Genomic DNA, 16281 nt, shown 5'->3' with positions numbered 1-16281 from the left:
TTTTTGTGTGTGGTGTAAGGAAATGGTCCAATTTCCTTTTTCTGCATGTGGCTGTCCAATTTTCCCAGCACCATTTATTGAAGAGGCTGTCTTTTTTCCATTGGACATTCTTTCCTGCTTTGTCGAAGATGAGTTGACCATAGATTTGAGGGTCTATTTCTGGGCTCTCTATTCTGTTCCACTGATCTATGGGTCTGTTTTTGTACCAGTACCATGCTGTCTTGATGATGACAGCTTTGTAATAGAGCTTGAAGTCTGGAATTGTGATGCCACCAACGTTGGCTTTCTTTTCCAATATCCCTTTGGCTATTCGAGGTCTTTTCTGGTTCCATATAAATTTTAGCATTAATTTTTCCATTTCTTTGAAAAAGATGGATGGTACTTTGTTAGGAATTGCATTAAATGTGTAGATTGCTTTAGGTAGCATAGACATTTTCACAGTATTTATTCTTCCAATCCAGGAGCATGGAACATTTTTCCATTTCTTTGTGTCTTCCTCAATTTCTTTCATGAGTACTTTATAGTTTTCTGAGTATAGATTCTGTGTCTCTTTGGTTAGGTTTATTCCTAGGTATCTTATGGTTTGGGGTGCAATTGTAAATGGGATTGACTCCTTAATTTCTCTTTCTTCTGTCTTGCTGTTGGTGTAGAGAAATGCAACTGATTTCTGTGCATTGATTTTATATCCTGACACTTTACTGAATTCCTGTATAAGTTCTAGCAGTTTTGGAGTGGAGTCTTTTGGGTTTTCCACATATAGTATCATATCATCTGCGAAGAGTGATAATTTGACTTCTTCTTTGCCGATTTGGATGCCTTTAATTTCCTTTTGGTGTCTGATTGCTGAGGCTAGGACCTCTAGTACTATGTTGGTGATCATGGACATCCCTGCTGTGTTCCGGACCTTAGCGGAAAAGCTTTCAGTTTTTCTCCATTGAGAATGATATTTGCGGTGGGTTTTTCATAGATGGCTTTGATGATATTGAGGTATGTGCCCTCTATCCCTACACTTTGAAGTGTTTTGATCAGGAAGGGATGCTGTACTTTGTCAAATGCTTTCTCAGCATCTATTGAGAGTATCATATGGTTCTTGTTCTTTCTTTTATTGATGTGTTGTATCACATTGACTGATTTGCGGATGTTGAACCAACCTTGCAGCCCTGGAATAAATTCCACTTGGTCATGGTGAATAATCCTTTTAATGTACTGTTGAATCCCATTGGCTAGTATTTTGTTGAGTATTTTCACATCTGTGTTCATCAAGGATATTGGTCTATAGCTCTCTTTTTTGATGGGATCCTTGTCTGGTTTTGGGATCAAGGTGATGCTGGCCTCATAAAATGAGTTTGGAAGTTTTCCTTCCATTTCTATTTTTTGGAACAGTTTCAGGAGAATAGGAATTAGTTCTTCTTTAAATGTTTGGTAGAATTCCCCCGGGAAGCCGTCTGGCCCTGGGCTTTTGTTTGTTTGGAGATTTTTAATGACTGTTTCAATCTCCTTACAGGTTATGGGTCTGTTCAGGCTTTCTATTTCTTCCTGGTTCAGTTGTGGTAGTTTATATGTTTCTAGGAATGCATCCATTTCTTCCAGATTGTCAAATTTATTGGCGTAGATTTGCTCATAGTATGTTCTTATAATAGTTTGTATTTCGTTGGTGTTAGTTGTGATCTCTCCTCTTTCACTCATGATTTTATTTATTTGGGTCCTTTCTCTTTTCTTTTTGATTAGTCGGGCCAGGGGTTTATCAATTTTATTAATTCTTTCAAAGAACCAGCTTCTAGTTTTGTTGAATGGGAGAAGATATTTGCAAACGACATATCAGATAAAGGACTAGTGTCCAGAATCTATAAAGAACTTAGTAAACTCAACACCCAAAGAACAAATAATCCAATCAAGAAATGGGCAGAGGACATGAACAGACATTTCTGCAAAGAAGACATCCAGATGGCCAACAGACACATCAAAAATTATCAATCGGCATCAGGGAAATACAAATCAAAACCACAATGAGATATCACCTCACACCAGTCAGAATGGCTAAAATCAACAAGTCAGGAAATGACAGATCCTGGCGAGGATGCGGAGAAAGGGGAACTCTCCTACACTGATGGTGGAAATGCAAGCTGGTGCAGCCACTCTGGAAAACAGTATGGAGGCTCCTCAAAATGTTGAAAATAGAACTGCCCTATGACCCAGCAATTGCACTATTGGGTATTTACCCTAAAGATACAAACGTAATGATCCAAAGGGGCACGTGCACCCGAATGTGTATAGCAGCAATGTCCACAATAGCCAAACTATGGAAAGAACCTAGATGTCCATCCACAGATGAACGGATCAAGAAGATGTGGTATATATACACAATGGAATACTATGCAGCCATCAAAAGAAATGAAATCTTGCCATTTGCGACAACATGGATGGAACTAGAGCGTATCATGCTTAGCGAAATAAGTCAAGCAGAGAAACACAACTATCATATGATCTCCCTGATATGAGCAAGTGGTGATGCAACATGGGGGCTTAAGTGGGTAGGAGAAGAATTAATGAAACAAGATGGGAATGGGAGGGAGACAAACCATAAGTGACTCTTAATCTCACAAAACAAACTGAGGGTTGCTGGGGGGAGGGGGTTTGGGTGAAGGGGGTGGGATTGTGGCCATTGGGGAGGGTATGTGCTTTGGTGAGTGCTGTGAAGTGTGTAAACCTGGTGATTCACAGACCTGTACCCCTGGGAATATAAACATGTTTATAAAAAATAAAAAATTAAAAATAATTTGCTATGCTATCAAAATGGTAATAAGAACATACAAATGACCTGATGTAATGAACTGGACCAGATAGCCAGATATCACATTTTATACCAGAAAGATTCAGTGGTCATTTTTAATATGGCCAGCTATACATCGACTGAATTATAACTCATTTATCTTCTTTCTTTGTGTACAGTATTATACATTAGTCAGTATTATAGTAAATAAGTACTTTGGACAGATGTAAATATGCTGTAATAAAAAGTGTTTTTCTTCAAAAAAAATTAATTAATTAAAAAAAAAGTAGTCCTAGCAACAGCAATCAGACAACAAAGGGAAGTAAAAGGTATCCAATTTGGTAATGAAGAAGTCAATCTCTCTCTCTTTGCAGATGACATGATTCTTTGCATGGAAAATCCAAAAGCCTCCACCCCCAAACTACTTGAACGCACACAGCTATTCAGCAACATGGCAGGATACAATGTCAATGTACAGATCAGTGGCTTTCTTATACACTAACAATGAAAATACAGAAAGGGAAATTAGAGAATCGATTCCATTTACTATAGCACCAAGAACCACAAGATACCTGGGAATAAACCTAACCAAAGAGGTAAAGGATCTGTACTCAAGGAACTACAGAACACTCATGAAAGAAATTGAAGAAGACACAAAAAGTTGGAAGACCATTCCATGCTCTTGGATGGGAAGAATAAACATTTTTAAAATGTCCATACTGCCTAGAGCAATCTATACTTTTAATGCCATTCCGTACAAAATGCCACCAGCATTCTTCAAAGAGCTAGAGCAAATAATCCTAAACTTTGTATGGAATCAGAACAGACCCCGAATCGCTAATGACACGTTGAAAAACAAAAATAAAACTGGGGCCATCATGCGACATGATTTCAAGCTTTACTACAAATCTGTGATCACCAAGACAGCATGGTACTGGCATAAAAACAGACACATAGACCAGTGGAACAGAGTAGAGAGCACAGATATGGACCCTCAACTCTATGGTCAAATAATCTTCAACAAAACTGGAAAAAATATAGAGTGGAAAAAAGACAGTCTCTTCAATAAATGTCGCTGGGAAAACTGGGCAGCTCTATGTAGAAGAATGAAACTCGACCATTCTCTTACACCATATTCAAAGATAACCTCAAAATGGATAAAAGACCTCAATGTGAGACAGGAATCCATCAGAATCCTAGAGGAGAACATAGGCAGTAATTTCTTCGATATCAGCCACAGCAACTTCTTTCAAGATATGTTTCCAAAGGCAAATTAAACAAAAGCGAAGATGAACTTTTGGGACTCATCAAAATCAAAAGCTTCTGCACAGCCAAGGAAACAGTCAAGGAAACAACGAGGCAACCCACGGAAAGGGAGAAGATATTTGCAAATGACAGTACAGACAAAAGGTTGATATCCAGCATCTATAATGAACTCCTCAAACTCAACACACACAAAAACAGACAATCATATCAAAAAATGGGCAGAAGATATGAACAGACACTTCTCCAATAAAGACATACAAATGGCTATCAGACACATGAAACAATGTTCATCATCACTAGCCCTCAGGGAGATTCAAATTAAAACTGCATTGAGATATCACCTTACACCAGTTAGAATGGCCAAAATTAACAAAACAGGAAACAACATGTGTTGGAGAGGATGTGGAGAAAGGGGAAACTTCTTGCACTGTTGGTGGGAATGCAAGTTGGTGCAGCCTCTTTGGAGAACAGTATGGAGATTCCTCAAGAAATTAAAAATAGAACTTCCCTAGGACCCTGCCATTGCACTCCTGGTTATTTACCCCAAAGATACATATGTCGTGAAAAGAAGGGCCATCTCTACCCCAATGTTTATAGCGGCAATGGCCACGGTCGCCAAACTGTGGAAAGAACCAAGATGCCCTTCAACGGATGAATGGATAAGGACGATGTTGTTCATATACACAATGGAGTATTATGCCTCCATCAGAATGGACGAATACCCAACTTTTGTAGCATCATGGATGGGACTGGAAGAGATTATGCTGAGTGAAATAAGTCAAGCAAAGAGAGTCAATTATCATATGGTTTCACTTATTTGTGGAGCATAATAAAAAGCATGGAGGACATGGGGAGTTAGAGAGAAGGGGGTTGGGGTAAATTGGAAGGGGAGGTGAATCATGAGAGACTATGGACTCTGACAAACAATCTGAGGGGTTTGAAGTGGCGGGGGGTGGTGGGAGGTCGGTTTACCAGGTGGTGGGTATTATAGAGGGCACGGATTGCATGGAGCACTGGGTGTCGTGAAAAAATAATGATACTGTTATTCTGAAAATAAGTAAATGAAAAAAAAATCTTATAAGTATAAAAACTATGGAACAGTATTTTTTTAACCCTCAAATATATCTTGATATGTTCTTTTGGTGATGTGTTGAAATAGTTACATAAATGAGACTCACTAGTTCATTCAGATGTTAAAATTCATATTTTAAGAATTTTGGAAAGAGACCATTTCAGTTTGATTTCTTTCATTTTTAAAGTGCCTTTTCCTTAAAATGAAAATATGCAGGTTAGAGGACATTGTTATTTAAATTTTTTTTGAAAATTTATTATCCTGAAACTTTCACGTTGAATGTTGTAGAAAGACTACTTGACTTTTCCCAGGTCCTTAATTTTACTTACTTTTGTTAACCAGAAAAGAAGGTGAAATTTTAAGCCCTAAGGCTTTCAGTGTGATCAAAGTTTATTTTTATCTATATAAGTCAATATAATATAGATACTTATTTTAATATGTGAAAAATAAATTTTTTCTTAGTTACTATTATGAATAAATTGTCTATGTTGATTCATATGGTTAATTCTACCATGTGTGAATTATTTTTTAATTAATGTTACTTTTTTGATAGAGATGTTCATTTCTACTCTTCATGATCTTGTTTATATTTTTTAAGAAAGCTCTATACCCAACATGGTTCTTAAATTCTTGATATTGTGATCAAGAGTCTTATGCTTTACTGACTGAGCCAGCCAGTGAGGACTATAATAAAAAGATATTTACATATATGCAGTTCAACCTGATTACCTTGTACATAATGATTTTTTAACTCCCATATATCCACCCCAAATCCTCTTCTAATAAAGATTGTGATAAGAGTTCTTACAAGATTTCTATTTTTTTATATTCATTAAATTATGTATATATTTGAAATTTATTTTATTGAAATTTCAATAAGGTAAAATATACATTGTTTTTGTTTAAATTAATTATTCATTCTATAAGTAAATTATCCTCAAAATTGCACAAGACACACACACGCACACAGAGTTGGTGTTATCAACACAAAATGAATAAACCTTTTAGAATCTCTAAAAGAAAGTGTTTTTTTTTCCTTTTGTTTCTTGGTTGTTGTTGTTGTTATTGTTCTGTTTTCGTTTCTGTTTTTCCAGCCCAAGTTAGGGCAGCTGCTTGGGATACAGTCTTCACTAACAACATAAAATATTACAAATTAGATGAAAGCTATTTCAGAAAGATATTGAACTTTTTTAATCTTAGGACCATAATTAAGACTTAGTTTATCAGCAGGACTGTATGACTTCAGTCCCATAGAGAACCATGGAGGTTCTACCCTTAACTTTATGCTTGGAATGCTTTCTTTTAGGTTATTTATAAAACAATCAAATGTGCAATCACTGTCCAGGTTAGAAATTGAATTTGCTGACTCTGGTAATTGTTAAAGTTTGGCTTCCTTGAGATCCCATGAGCAGAGCCCAAGGACATTAAAAGTTGAAAATCTCCTTTATTTTATCAATGTTTATCTTATCTTTTACTTAGAATGCCTCAATCATTTACTAGTATTGCTGAGATCCAAAGCCCAGAACAAAAATACATAATGATGTATGAAAACAGGACAAATGTAAATTTTAATTTACCAAATATAAAAGAAACAGTTTTTTTTTTTAACAGTGAAAACTTGCCAAATGAGAGCAAAATATATGGATATGAGAAATTTCATGGTGGGCCCAGTTTGGTTGCTCCCAGTTTGTCAAATCACTCTCACCGTAGATGTCCCAGAAAATGTTTCTCTATCCATTTTCTCAAAGCCTCCTTGACGTCTTTATTCCTCACACTGTATATAAGGGGGTTCAACACAGGTGTGAAGATGGTGTAGAAAGCAGAGACCACCTTGTCACGGGCCACTGAATGGTAGGATTTGGGCCTCATGTAGATGAATATTATGGCTCCATAGAAGAGCCCCACAACAGCCAGGTGAGAGGAGCAGGTGGCAAAAGCTTTCTTCTGAGCAGCTGTAGACTTCATGTGAAGGACAGCAGTCAAGATGAGACTGTAGGAAGCCAGAATGAGAGACAGAGGGATCAGGAGCATCAGGATGCAGCACACATACATGAGAAATTCAAAAAATGTACTGTCAGCACAGGCAAGGCGCACAAGTGAGGGTGCCTCACAGAAGAAGTGGTTTATTTCCCGAGAATGGCAGTAAGGGAAGCTCAGAGTGGTCCCAGCCTGCATCAGCCCATCCACCCCTCCCAAAAGCCAGGAGCCTGCGGTCATTTGGAAGCAGAGCTTCTGATTCATGAGAATGGGGTAGCGCAGCGGGTGACAGATGGCCACATAGCGGTCATAAGCCATGGCCGCTAAGAGGAAGCATTCACCCCCTCCCAGAGTGACAAGCAGGAAGATCTGGGCTCCACAGCCAGCAGGAGAGATGGTCCTGGTGTCCATCAGGTAGTTGGTTGCCATTTTGGGGACTATGGTGGAGACCAGCATCATGTCCATGAGGGAGAGCTGGCTAAGCAAGAAGTACATGGGCGTATGAAGCTGAGGGTCCTCATGGATGAGCACGATCATGAGGGCATTGCCCAACAGGGAGATGAGGAAGATCATGAGCACCATGGAGAAGAGGAACACGTGGGTCTGAGTGTGGTTAAAGAGCCCTAAGAGAATGAACATTTCTGTGGTGTCATTTAAATCCTCCATGGCTGCAGTCATGCCTGCAAGACAAGGAATGATAAAGAATGAGTTGCTTGAAAGGAAGGTTAGGCATTTACTTAAGAAGAGGTGGTCAAATGACATAAAAGAGAGAGAGAGACACACACATACACACACACACACACACTTGGAGGAATAATTTCATCTTTAGTCTTTCACTTTGCAGTAAGATGTTGGCCTTACCATCCTAACATACATCTCTGCTGTTATTACACAGTACTTTTTAATCCAAAGAAAATTGTGTGTGAAGCATATTACAGTACAGATTACATTTCTATATTGCATTGGTATATCTTGTTAGTGTGCCACATATAATTTACTCACGCTGTTAGGAAATAATATGAAATTTCAGTTGTCTAAAGTGTTAGTACTTCTGTGCTGAGACAACATCATAGTTTTGCCAATATTTAAAACATAGTTTTAGTCAATATTGATGTGATATATCCTTTAAGTATGAATTTTCTATGTTCCCCATATGCTTAAATTAGTTTCTCAAGGTTTCCTTCAATGCCATGAGGAATTGTTTTAATATAAAAATATGCAAAACTTGGGACGCCTGGGTGGCTCAGTTGGTTAAGCAGCTGCCTTCGGCTCAGGTCATGATCCCAGCGTCCTGGGATGGAGTCCCACATCGGGCTCCTTGCTTGGCGGGGAGCCTGCTTCTCCCTCTGACTCTGCCTTCCACTCTGTCTGCCTGTGCTCACTTTCGCTCGCGCTCTCTCTCTGACAAATAAATAAAATCTTAAAAAAAAAAAAAACTTAAAAAAATATGCAAAACTAAATGTAAAATTACTGTAGTTCAGATTGCAGGCGAGGGACACCAAATGGCCATATTTCTCTGTTTTCCATGTGTTTTCATCACATGATTTCAGTTTGCCAGACTCCTGGCTACCACAGATTTTGCTTCAGAACACCTGCCACCATATGGGCCATGGTTATCCTGGAGGTACTTGTGATTACAGGGAATTTGTCTGAGTTTAGAGGCCTTGTAATGGTTAATTTTTAGATCTAATATGTATTCACAAAATTTTGAGCTTAATTAAATGTGTGCATTATAAAAGTCAATTTCATAAATGAATATAACCCTATGGAACATTAAAAAAAAAGTTTTAACTTGCAGTCTTAAGCACTTTGTTACCAGTAATCACACATCCTTAAATAAAGAATATATCTAATTTTTAAAGATTTTATTTATTTATTTGAGAGAGATAGAGACAGGGAACACATGCAGGAAGAGTGAGAGAGGAAGAAGGAGGATCTCCACTGAGCAGGGAGCCTGATGTGGGGCTCAATCCCAGGACCCTGGGATCATGACCTGAGCTGAAGGCAGAAGCTTAATGACTGAGTCATCCAGGTGTCCCAAGATAGGAGATATATTAATTTATTAACTCATAAAATTATTAATTAGCAAATTGATTATGTTTTAATTAACTGGGTAATTGTTATTTATCTAAATAGTTTATTAATACATGCTCAAATAAATTTTTGCCCAAAATAACTTTGAAGTACCACATCACTTGCAAATAAAATATGAAGTATCTTCTTTAACTTTAAGGATTAATTATCTTTTCCCTAAAGCCTCGAACTTGAATTTTTTTTATCTGTAAGCATCTATTATAGTAGAATTAGATGTATATGCAAATGACTGTCTCTTTTATATTTATGTGATATTTGTGTTTTCCTTACAAATTTACTCTTTCAAAGATTATGATTACTAAGATGATTAGGTATGGGATTTATTAACAATCTATAGGCTAATAAGTCCTTATTTAGTGTTTATGTAAATTAGTTGGTAAAAGTGCAAATATTATTTTTGCACAATATATTTTTTAAATATTAGCATTGTTTTAAGTGTCTAACATATATGACTACTACCCATTATACCATTAAATGGTATAGATGACTTGTGCACCAAAACACCTATAAATAAGAAATAATAAAGCTAATCACTCTCATTATTTTAAAAAATATACATATAATTGAATATATATAATTTAGTAAGTTATTAGCTACTGCTCCAGTTTATTAAAAATTACATATAGCATACCATATTTATGAATACTTAGAATTTTTAAAATTTTTTATTAATATTATTTATGGCCTTATGCACATGGCAAGACTTTCTCTAGTAAATCATATAAATGTATTGTTTTGGGGTCTTAGATAACCAAATCCCATATTTTTCACTCTCAGAAACTTTGTGTTTTTTTTTTCAGTTCTTCAATGTGATATAATTATTTTTAATGTCAATAATTACAGTCAAACACAGAAAAGTAAAAATTGATTTTATTTAAATTTCAAGTTTATTAATGATACTGAGCAGAAATCCTTTTAATCTTAAATTTTTGGGTTACTTTTGCAAACTCACTGTGAACATATTATGTTCAGAGAGATCACAACCAACATGAAGGAAATACAATTATAAGAACATATTATGAGAAAATTTATGTCAACAAATTAGGCAATTGAGAAGAAATGTATGCATTCCTAAAAACATATAAACAACCAAAAATTAAGTAGAAAGAAATAGAAAACTGGACTCAAAACAGAATCAAAACCAGTAAAGAAATTGAAGCACTAATCAAAAATCTACAAACAAACAAGAGTCCAAGGCCACATGGCTTCCCAGTGAGATTCTACTAATTTGAATCTTCTGAAAAAGATTCAAAAAACATATATGGAAGAAAAAGTTCCGAACTCACTCTATGAGGTCACATTATCTTGATCCCAAAATGAAATAGAGACTACATCAAGAAGGAAAATTAAAGACAAATATTCTTGATGATCATGAATGCCAAAATTCTCACTGAGATACTAGCCAATAGGCTCTAACAGGACGTTAAAAAGATTATGCACCAAAACCAAGTGAGATTTATTCCTGGGCTACAAGAGTGGTTCAATATTTACAAGTCAGTCTGCTACATCACATTAATTAAAGAAAGGCCAAGAACCATATGATAATCTCAATCAATACAAAAGAAACATTTGACAAAATACATCGTTTCTTTTTTCCTTTTTTTCATTCTTTTCTTTTTTAAATTTATTTTATTTTATTTTTTATTTTCAGCACAACAGTATTTCTTATTTTTGCACCACACCCAGTGCTCCATGCAATCCGTGCCTTCTCTAATACCACCACCTTGTTCCCCCAACCTCCTACCCCCTACCCCTCCAAACCCTCAGATTGTTTTTCAGAGTCCATGATTCACCTCCCCTTCCAATTTCTTTCATGATTCACCACCCCTTCCAATTTCTCCCAACTCCCTTCTCCTCTCTAACTCCCCTTGTCTTTCATGCTATTTGTTATGCTCCACAAATAAGTGAAACCATATGATAATTGACTCTCTCTGCTTGATTTACATCATCTTTTCTTTATTAAAAGCCTCCACGATGTGGGGATAGAGGGCGCATACAACAGCATCATAAAAGCCATGTACAAAAAGCCCACAAAAAGTATCATTATCCATGGAGGAAAAACTGAGAACCTCCCCCCTCAAGTCAGGAGCAGGACAGGGATGTCCACTCTCACCACTGTTGTTCAACATAGTACTAGAAGTCTTAGCCTCAGCAGTCAGACAGCAAAAAGAAATAAAGAGCATACAAATTGTCAAAGAAGAAGTCAAACTCTCACTCTTTGCATATTGAATGAGGTTTTATGTGAAAACTCAAAAGAGTCCACACAAAAATTGCTAGAGCTATACAGGAATTCAGCAACAGGGTAGGATATAAAATCAATGCAAAGGAATCAGTTGCATTTCTACACACTAACTGTGAGACAGAAGAAAGAGATTTAATGAACAGATCTTATTTACAATTGCACCAAAAAACACAAGACCTAGAAATTAATCTGTTTTAATACAACATATATTTTAAAAATTGTACTATGACATGGAATGTATGATATGTAAAATAATGTCTTATATTTTTAAATGTAAGCACAAAGATTAAAAGATAAAAACTTATGTTTGATATTTCCCATCAGCAGTTTAATTCAATTGTGTTTAAGTCCATAGGTTTAAAATACAAGGCAGATTTACAAATCAAGAGTATATCTAATCATCTGTGTTGTTTTATTGCCCATTAAAATAGAAGGGGGATGGTTAAGAGAGTGGGATTACAGAGTGATGTGCATTCAGGAGCTACTTGTAAGGAGCCTGGGTGTTGTATGCAAGTGATGAATCACTAAATTCTGTCTATGAAACTAAGAAAAAAGAAGCAGGATTTTAAAAGACACATTCTATAATTTTTTTGTTTGCATAAAACCTATGATTACACAGAATCCAATATCCCTTTAGTTCATGGTTTCATTTTTATCCAAATTCAATGTGGATTTCTCAGAAATAGCAAAGCTTCACCATTCCCATCTGTATGTTCTATGCTAAGTACCGCATTGGCCAATACTTTGGGTGTTAATGTGTTAATGTGGCCCTTCTTTTTTCAAGTATATCATAAACATTAAAAAACTAATGATGTACTATATGCTGGCTAATTGAACATAATAAACAAATAAACAAACAAACAAGCTCTTGGGTTTCTTCACAATCCAAACTACTTACACTGAGAGACACTGCCATTTTAAAACATAGTTTCCAGGTCTTATGGATCTTCTGTCTGGAAATGAGATGTGCCTTTCTATCAGTTCCCCTTAGTCAACACAGTCCCATAACCTCACTTAATGTCAATAGCACATGGGTATGAGGGAACGGTGGGTGTCTCTGACACTACTCCTTATTTTGTATGACCTTGGCAAGTTACTTAATCTTTTTAATCTCAATTATCTATCTATAATCTGAAGACTGGGGCAAGTGAGGGTTTCCCATATGCTTATGGAGGAGGATTGTATTGGCTTCCTTCCACACTATTGAATGAGCTGGTACAAGCTTCTGAACTTTCGTCTGCTTCACTCTCTCTCTCTCTCTCTCATGTGACAATGATATTTTGGAATTAAATAAGATTTAATTTTTTTAGTACATTTTCTTGGATCACAGTAAGAGCTCAAAAACAGCTCTCTCTATGATTATTGTATAATTTTAATGTAATTGTTATTATTCATGGATATATTCAATTGTAGCAAGATAAGTAAAATAATAAAAGTAATGTAAGAAACACATGACCTTATCTATCTTATAAAAGCTCTCAACACTTTCAAACTATTTGTTCTCCCCACTGAGATTTGTTATTTGAACAGTATATTGAGTTTCTGTATTTTATTATGGCCTTTTACTTAATGGTTAAATACTCTTAATCTAGTAAGCGTGCAAAAAATGTTTGTTCACTGACTGCCTGGTTGTTGAATATGACAAAATTTGCAGACAATAAAATTCTTTGTACTTCCAAAACCAAAATGAAACAAACAAAAAATGGAGTGACCCTAATTCTCATGAACTTGCTACAAATGGACCAACACAGTGATAAGAAAGATGGCAAAGAATTGTAGAAAATAGTATTCCAATGACTATGAGAACTCCTTGATACCTAATGTCCCATCCAACAGAACAGCAACTATAAGAAATAGACACTATTATATTGGAATTACACAAGAAGTAGCTGAGATATGAGAGGATGATTAGTATCTGGAAAATCAAGGGTAGAAACCAGGTACCAATGAAGTACCATCAATCCCAAACCCAGTTTCTGGAAATTAATTCTGATGTTCGTGTTAGTTCTCTCAGTTTTTTTTTTTTTTTTTTAATCCCAACTATTACCTTGATGGTGAGAAGACTGACAAATTAACAAACAAAATAAACAATAGACTCTCAAAGTCACAGGCTACACTAACTGATTATCTTTCTTGTAACTGATAAATGGATTTAAAAAGTGAACTTATTTTTGTATTTCTCTGGTTGGATGCATTCCCAGGCTCAGTTTTCCTCAAAATAAACCTCACTACAAACATGAAATTCAGAACAAATATTTTTAAAATAAATTTGTGAGGGTATTAAAACCCATATAAAATACATATAAAATACTAGAAATGTTTATTAAGCCAAGGGAACATGTGAACTCCCATCCTCCCTACAGTTCAAGCTTACATGAAGTGTCCTCTCAAAGGTTCCAGGTCATGCACAATTCAAGGAGGCAGGATTGAGGAGGTTAAGTGATGGGCGTGTGCCTCAGTCAGAGAACACTTTGGGGATGGATTCCAACAATTTCCAAGTCGTGTGAAGTAAAGCATATTCTTATATCATATGGGTCTCAAATTTGTGTTTTAAAAGTGAATCCTTAAAAATGAATAAAAATACAGGGGCACCTGGGTGACTCAGTGGGTTAAGCCTCTGCCTTCAGCTCAGGTCATGATCTCAGGGTCCTGGGATCGAGCCCCACATTGGGCTCTCTGCTTGCAGGGAGCCTGCTTCCTCCTCTCTCTGCCTACTTGTGCTCTCTGTCTGTCAAATAAATAAATAAAATCTTTAAAAAAAAGAATAAAAATAAATAAAGGTGAGTGATTAATTACATTACATGGTTGCTGTAAGAATAAAATTTAAGATAGTGAACAGAGAGTACTTAATGATCACTAGAAATTAGCAAGTATCAGTAAATAGTAGCCATTATTGCATTCATGTACTTAAAAAACACAATTTTTCCTAGCAAAGACTGATGAATAGAGGAGGTAATTGATGAAATCAGATAATCCATCTAACTGGGGGTTGGGCAGGAACCAAAGTTCAAGTTTACTGAAAAATTCATCAGCATACTGTGCCTGATTATTTTATACAGATTTACATAAGCATAGATAATGTACTTACTTGGAGGAAATTAAAGAAACACAGATTAAGCAAAATAATTATTTTGTTATCTTTACTGCTGGTTTTACATTTTTCTTTGTAACATGCATTACCAGTTAGAATATAGTAAAACTTACTTGTGGGATAAAAGTAATAAAAAAATGTCTTTATATCTCAGTTTGAAAATGTTAAGTAAGGACTGATATATATTCTTGGGATCACTGATATATATTCTTCCAGATATCATTCTAAAATATAACCTAAAGGAAAATGAAAAGCATGCTATATGCAGAAAAGATTTTTCACATTCCTCTACAATGTGTAATAAGTTACAGCATCAAAGTATTAAAATTATCACTATGCAACACAATATAACAGCCAGAATGTTATTATATGTTATGTTAATTGAGAGACAAGACCATGTTTTGAATATTAATAAAATATTTTTGGCAGAGTAAAATAGTGACAGTGTTATTGAGTGAAACCGTCATATTTTAATTTCTCTGTTTTTCTATGGATACTTTCCCATGGATTATTTGTCCTTAAAATTATAGAACTACATGGAAAAAATGAAAAGCACTGGAGAACATGACCTAAAGTTTTTAGCACCCAGTCTCAGAGTCCTGGAACTCACCTGCTTCAGGGGAATCCACCATAGAGATCCATGGCTCCAATAATCCACAACTCCAACACCCAAATCACTGTTTGGAATTCAGAAAATGCCTTTGTTCTAATATAAAGTGCATGTCACCTGGCTAAAGCCTAAGGAGTCCTGAGCTCCAGGGTCTGGAAATGCCAGTAGGAAGGCATTTAAATGAATACAGATGACCAAACACCTTCTCTGTTTATCATCTCCAGGTGGATTGCTTTAAATCTCAGGGTAGTTGATCCCTGAAGAAATGTTCTGTTTGACTCACATCATGCTCAAATCAGGATATGACAAATTTGAAAGTGACATCTGCTACATAATAATGTTAAACAAGGTAACATGTAAACTGCCAGGAATGCCTTCAATCCTGCTAGCTTGTTTTAGTAATGACCATAGTGTCAAGAAAATCTGGTAATTACATATGGGTCCAAGTGAATTGGAAAACTCTCCCCAAAGAATCTTCCAAAAAAGGGGAGACCAAATTCTGTCTTTATATTCAGGAAACTTTATAGATATATGATTTAGGGTAAGTTTCATGTGCACTCTAAGCTGCATGATAATCATCTATAAAAGAGGAATAATAATATCTCTCCCATAGTGTTATTCATTGAGTTTAATTTATACACTGAAAAGGGAGCACTAAATATATCAAATGCATGCTTTCTTCTTCTTCTTCTTCTTTTTTTTTTTTTTTTGCTCAAGCAGAGATTTTTTTTTTCTTTCTGATTGACAGATAGTAATGAGGGAAAGAAATTAAAAAAAAAAAAACCTGACAACAAATGCTTTCATAAAACTTGGAGATAGTTACAATGGTTTAATAATGGCCAAAACATAAGTTTGCAGTATTACCTTAATTAAATTAAATTCACCAATTCTAGTGGAATTCTCCAAACCAATATATAAAGGGTTTTAAAAATTATATCTTTATATATGTATTTAATGATAAATATAGTTAATGAAGTGTGACATGAGAGGAAAAAATATATACACGAACATATTCATGTGTATATATATATACATATCCGTGTATATATATACACATGGAATATATATATAATGTGTATTTATATATACATATGCATGAACATATTCATGTGTGTATATATATATACATACATACATTCATGAAATGTATGTATATATA

General features: G+C 35.4%; 1 protein-coding gene across 1 annotated transcript; it reads right to left on the bottom strand.

Annotated features, from left to right (window-relative positions):
- Positions 1-5926: 5926 nt before the first annotated feature.
- On the bottom strand, positions 5927-15271 carry LOC309861240 (olfactory receptor 2T8-like). Its single transcript, XM_082724026.1, has 2 exons — positions 15123-15271; positions 5927-7765 (listed from the first exon to the last, which is right to left on the bottom strand). The coding sequence occupies exons 1-2, from the start codon at positions 15142-15144 to the stop codon at positions 6810-6812; spliced, it is 978 nt and encodes a 325-aa protein (XP_082580152.1). The 5' UTR covers positions 15145-15271; the 3' UTR covers positions 5927-6809.
- Between the last annotated feature and the right edge of the window lie 1010 nt (positions 15272-16281).

The sequence above is a fragment of the Mustela nivalis genome, assembly GCF_964662115.1.
Source record: "Mustela nivalis genome assembly, chromosome: 3".
In the NCBI taxonomy this organism is placed as follows: Eukaryota; Metazoa; Chordata; class Mammalia; order Carnivora; family Mustelidae; genus Mustela; species Mustela nivalis.
This window is presented reverse-complemented; position numbering and strand designations above follow the sequence as displayed.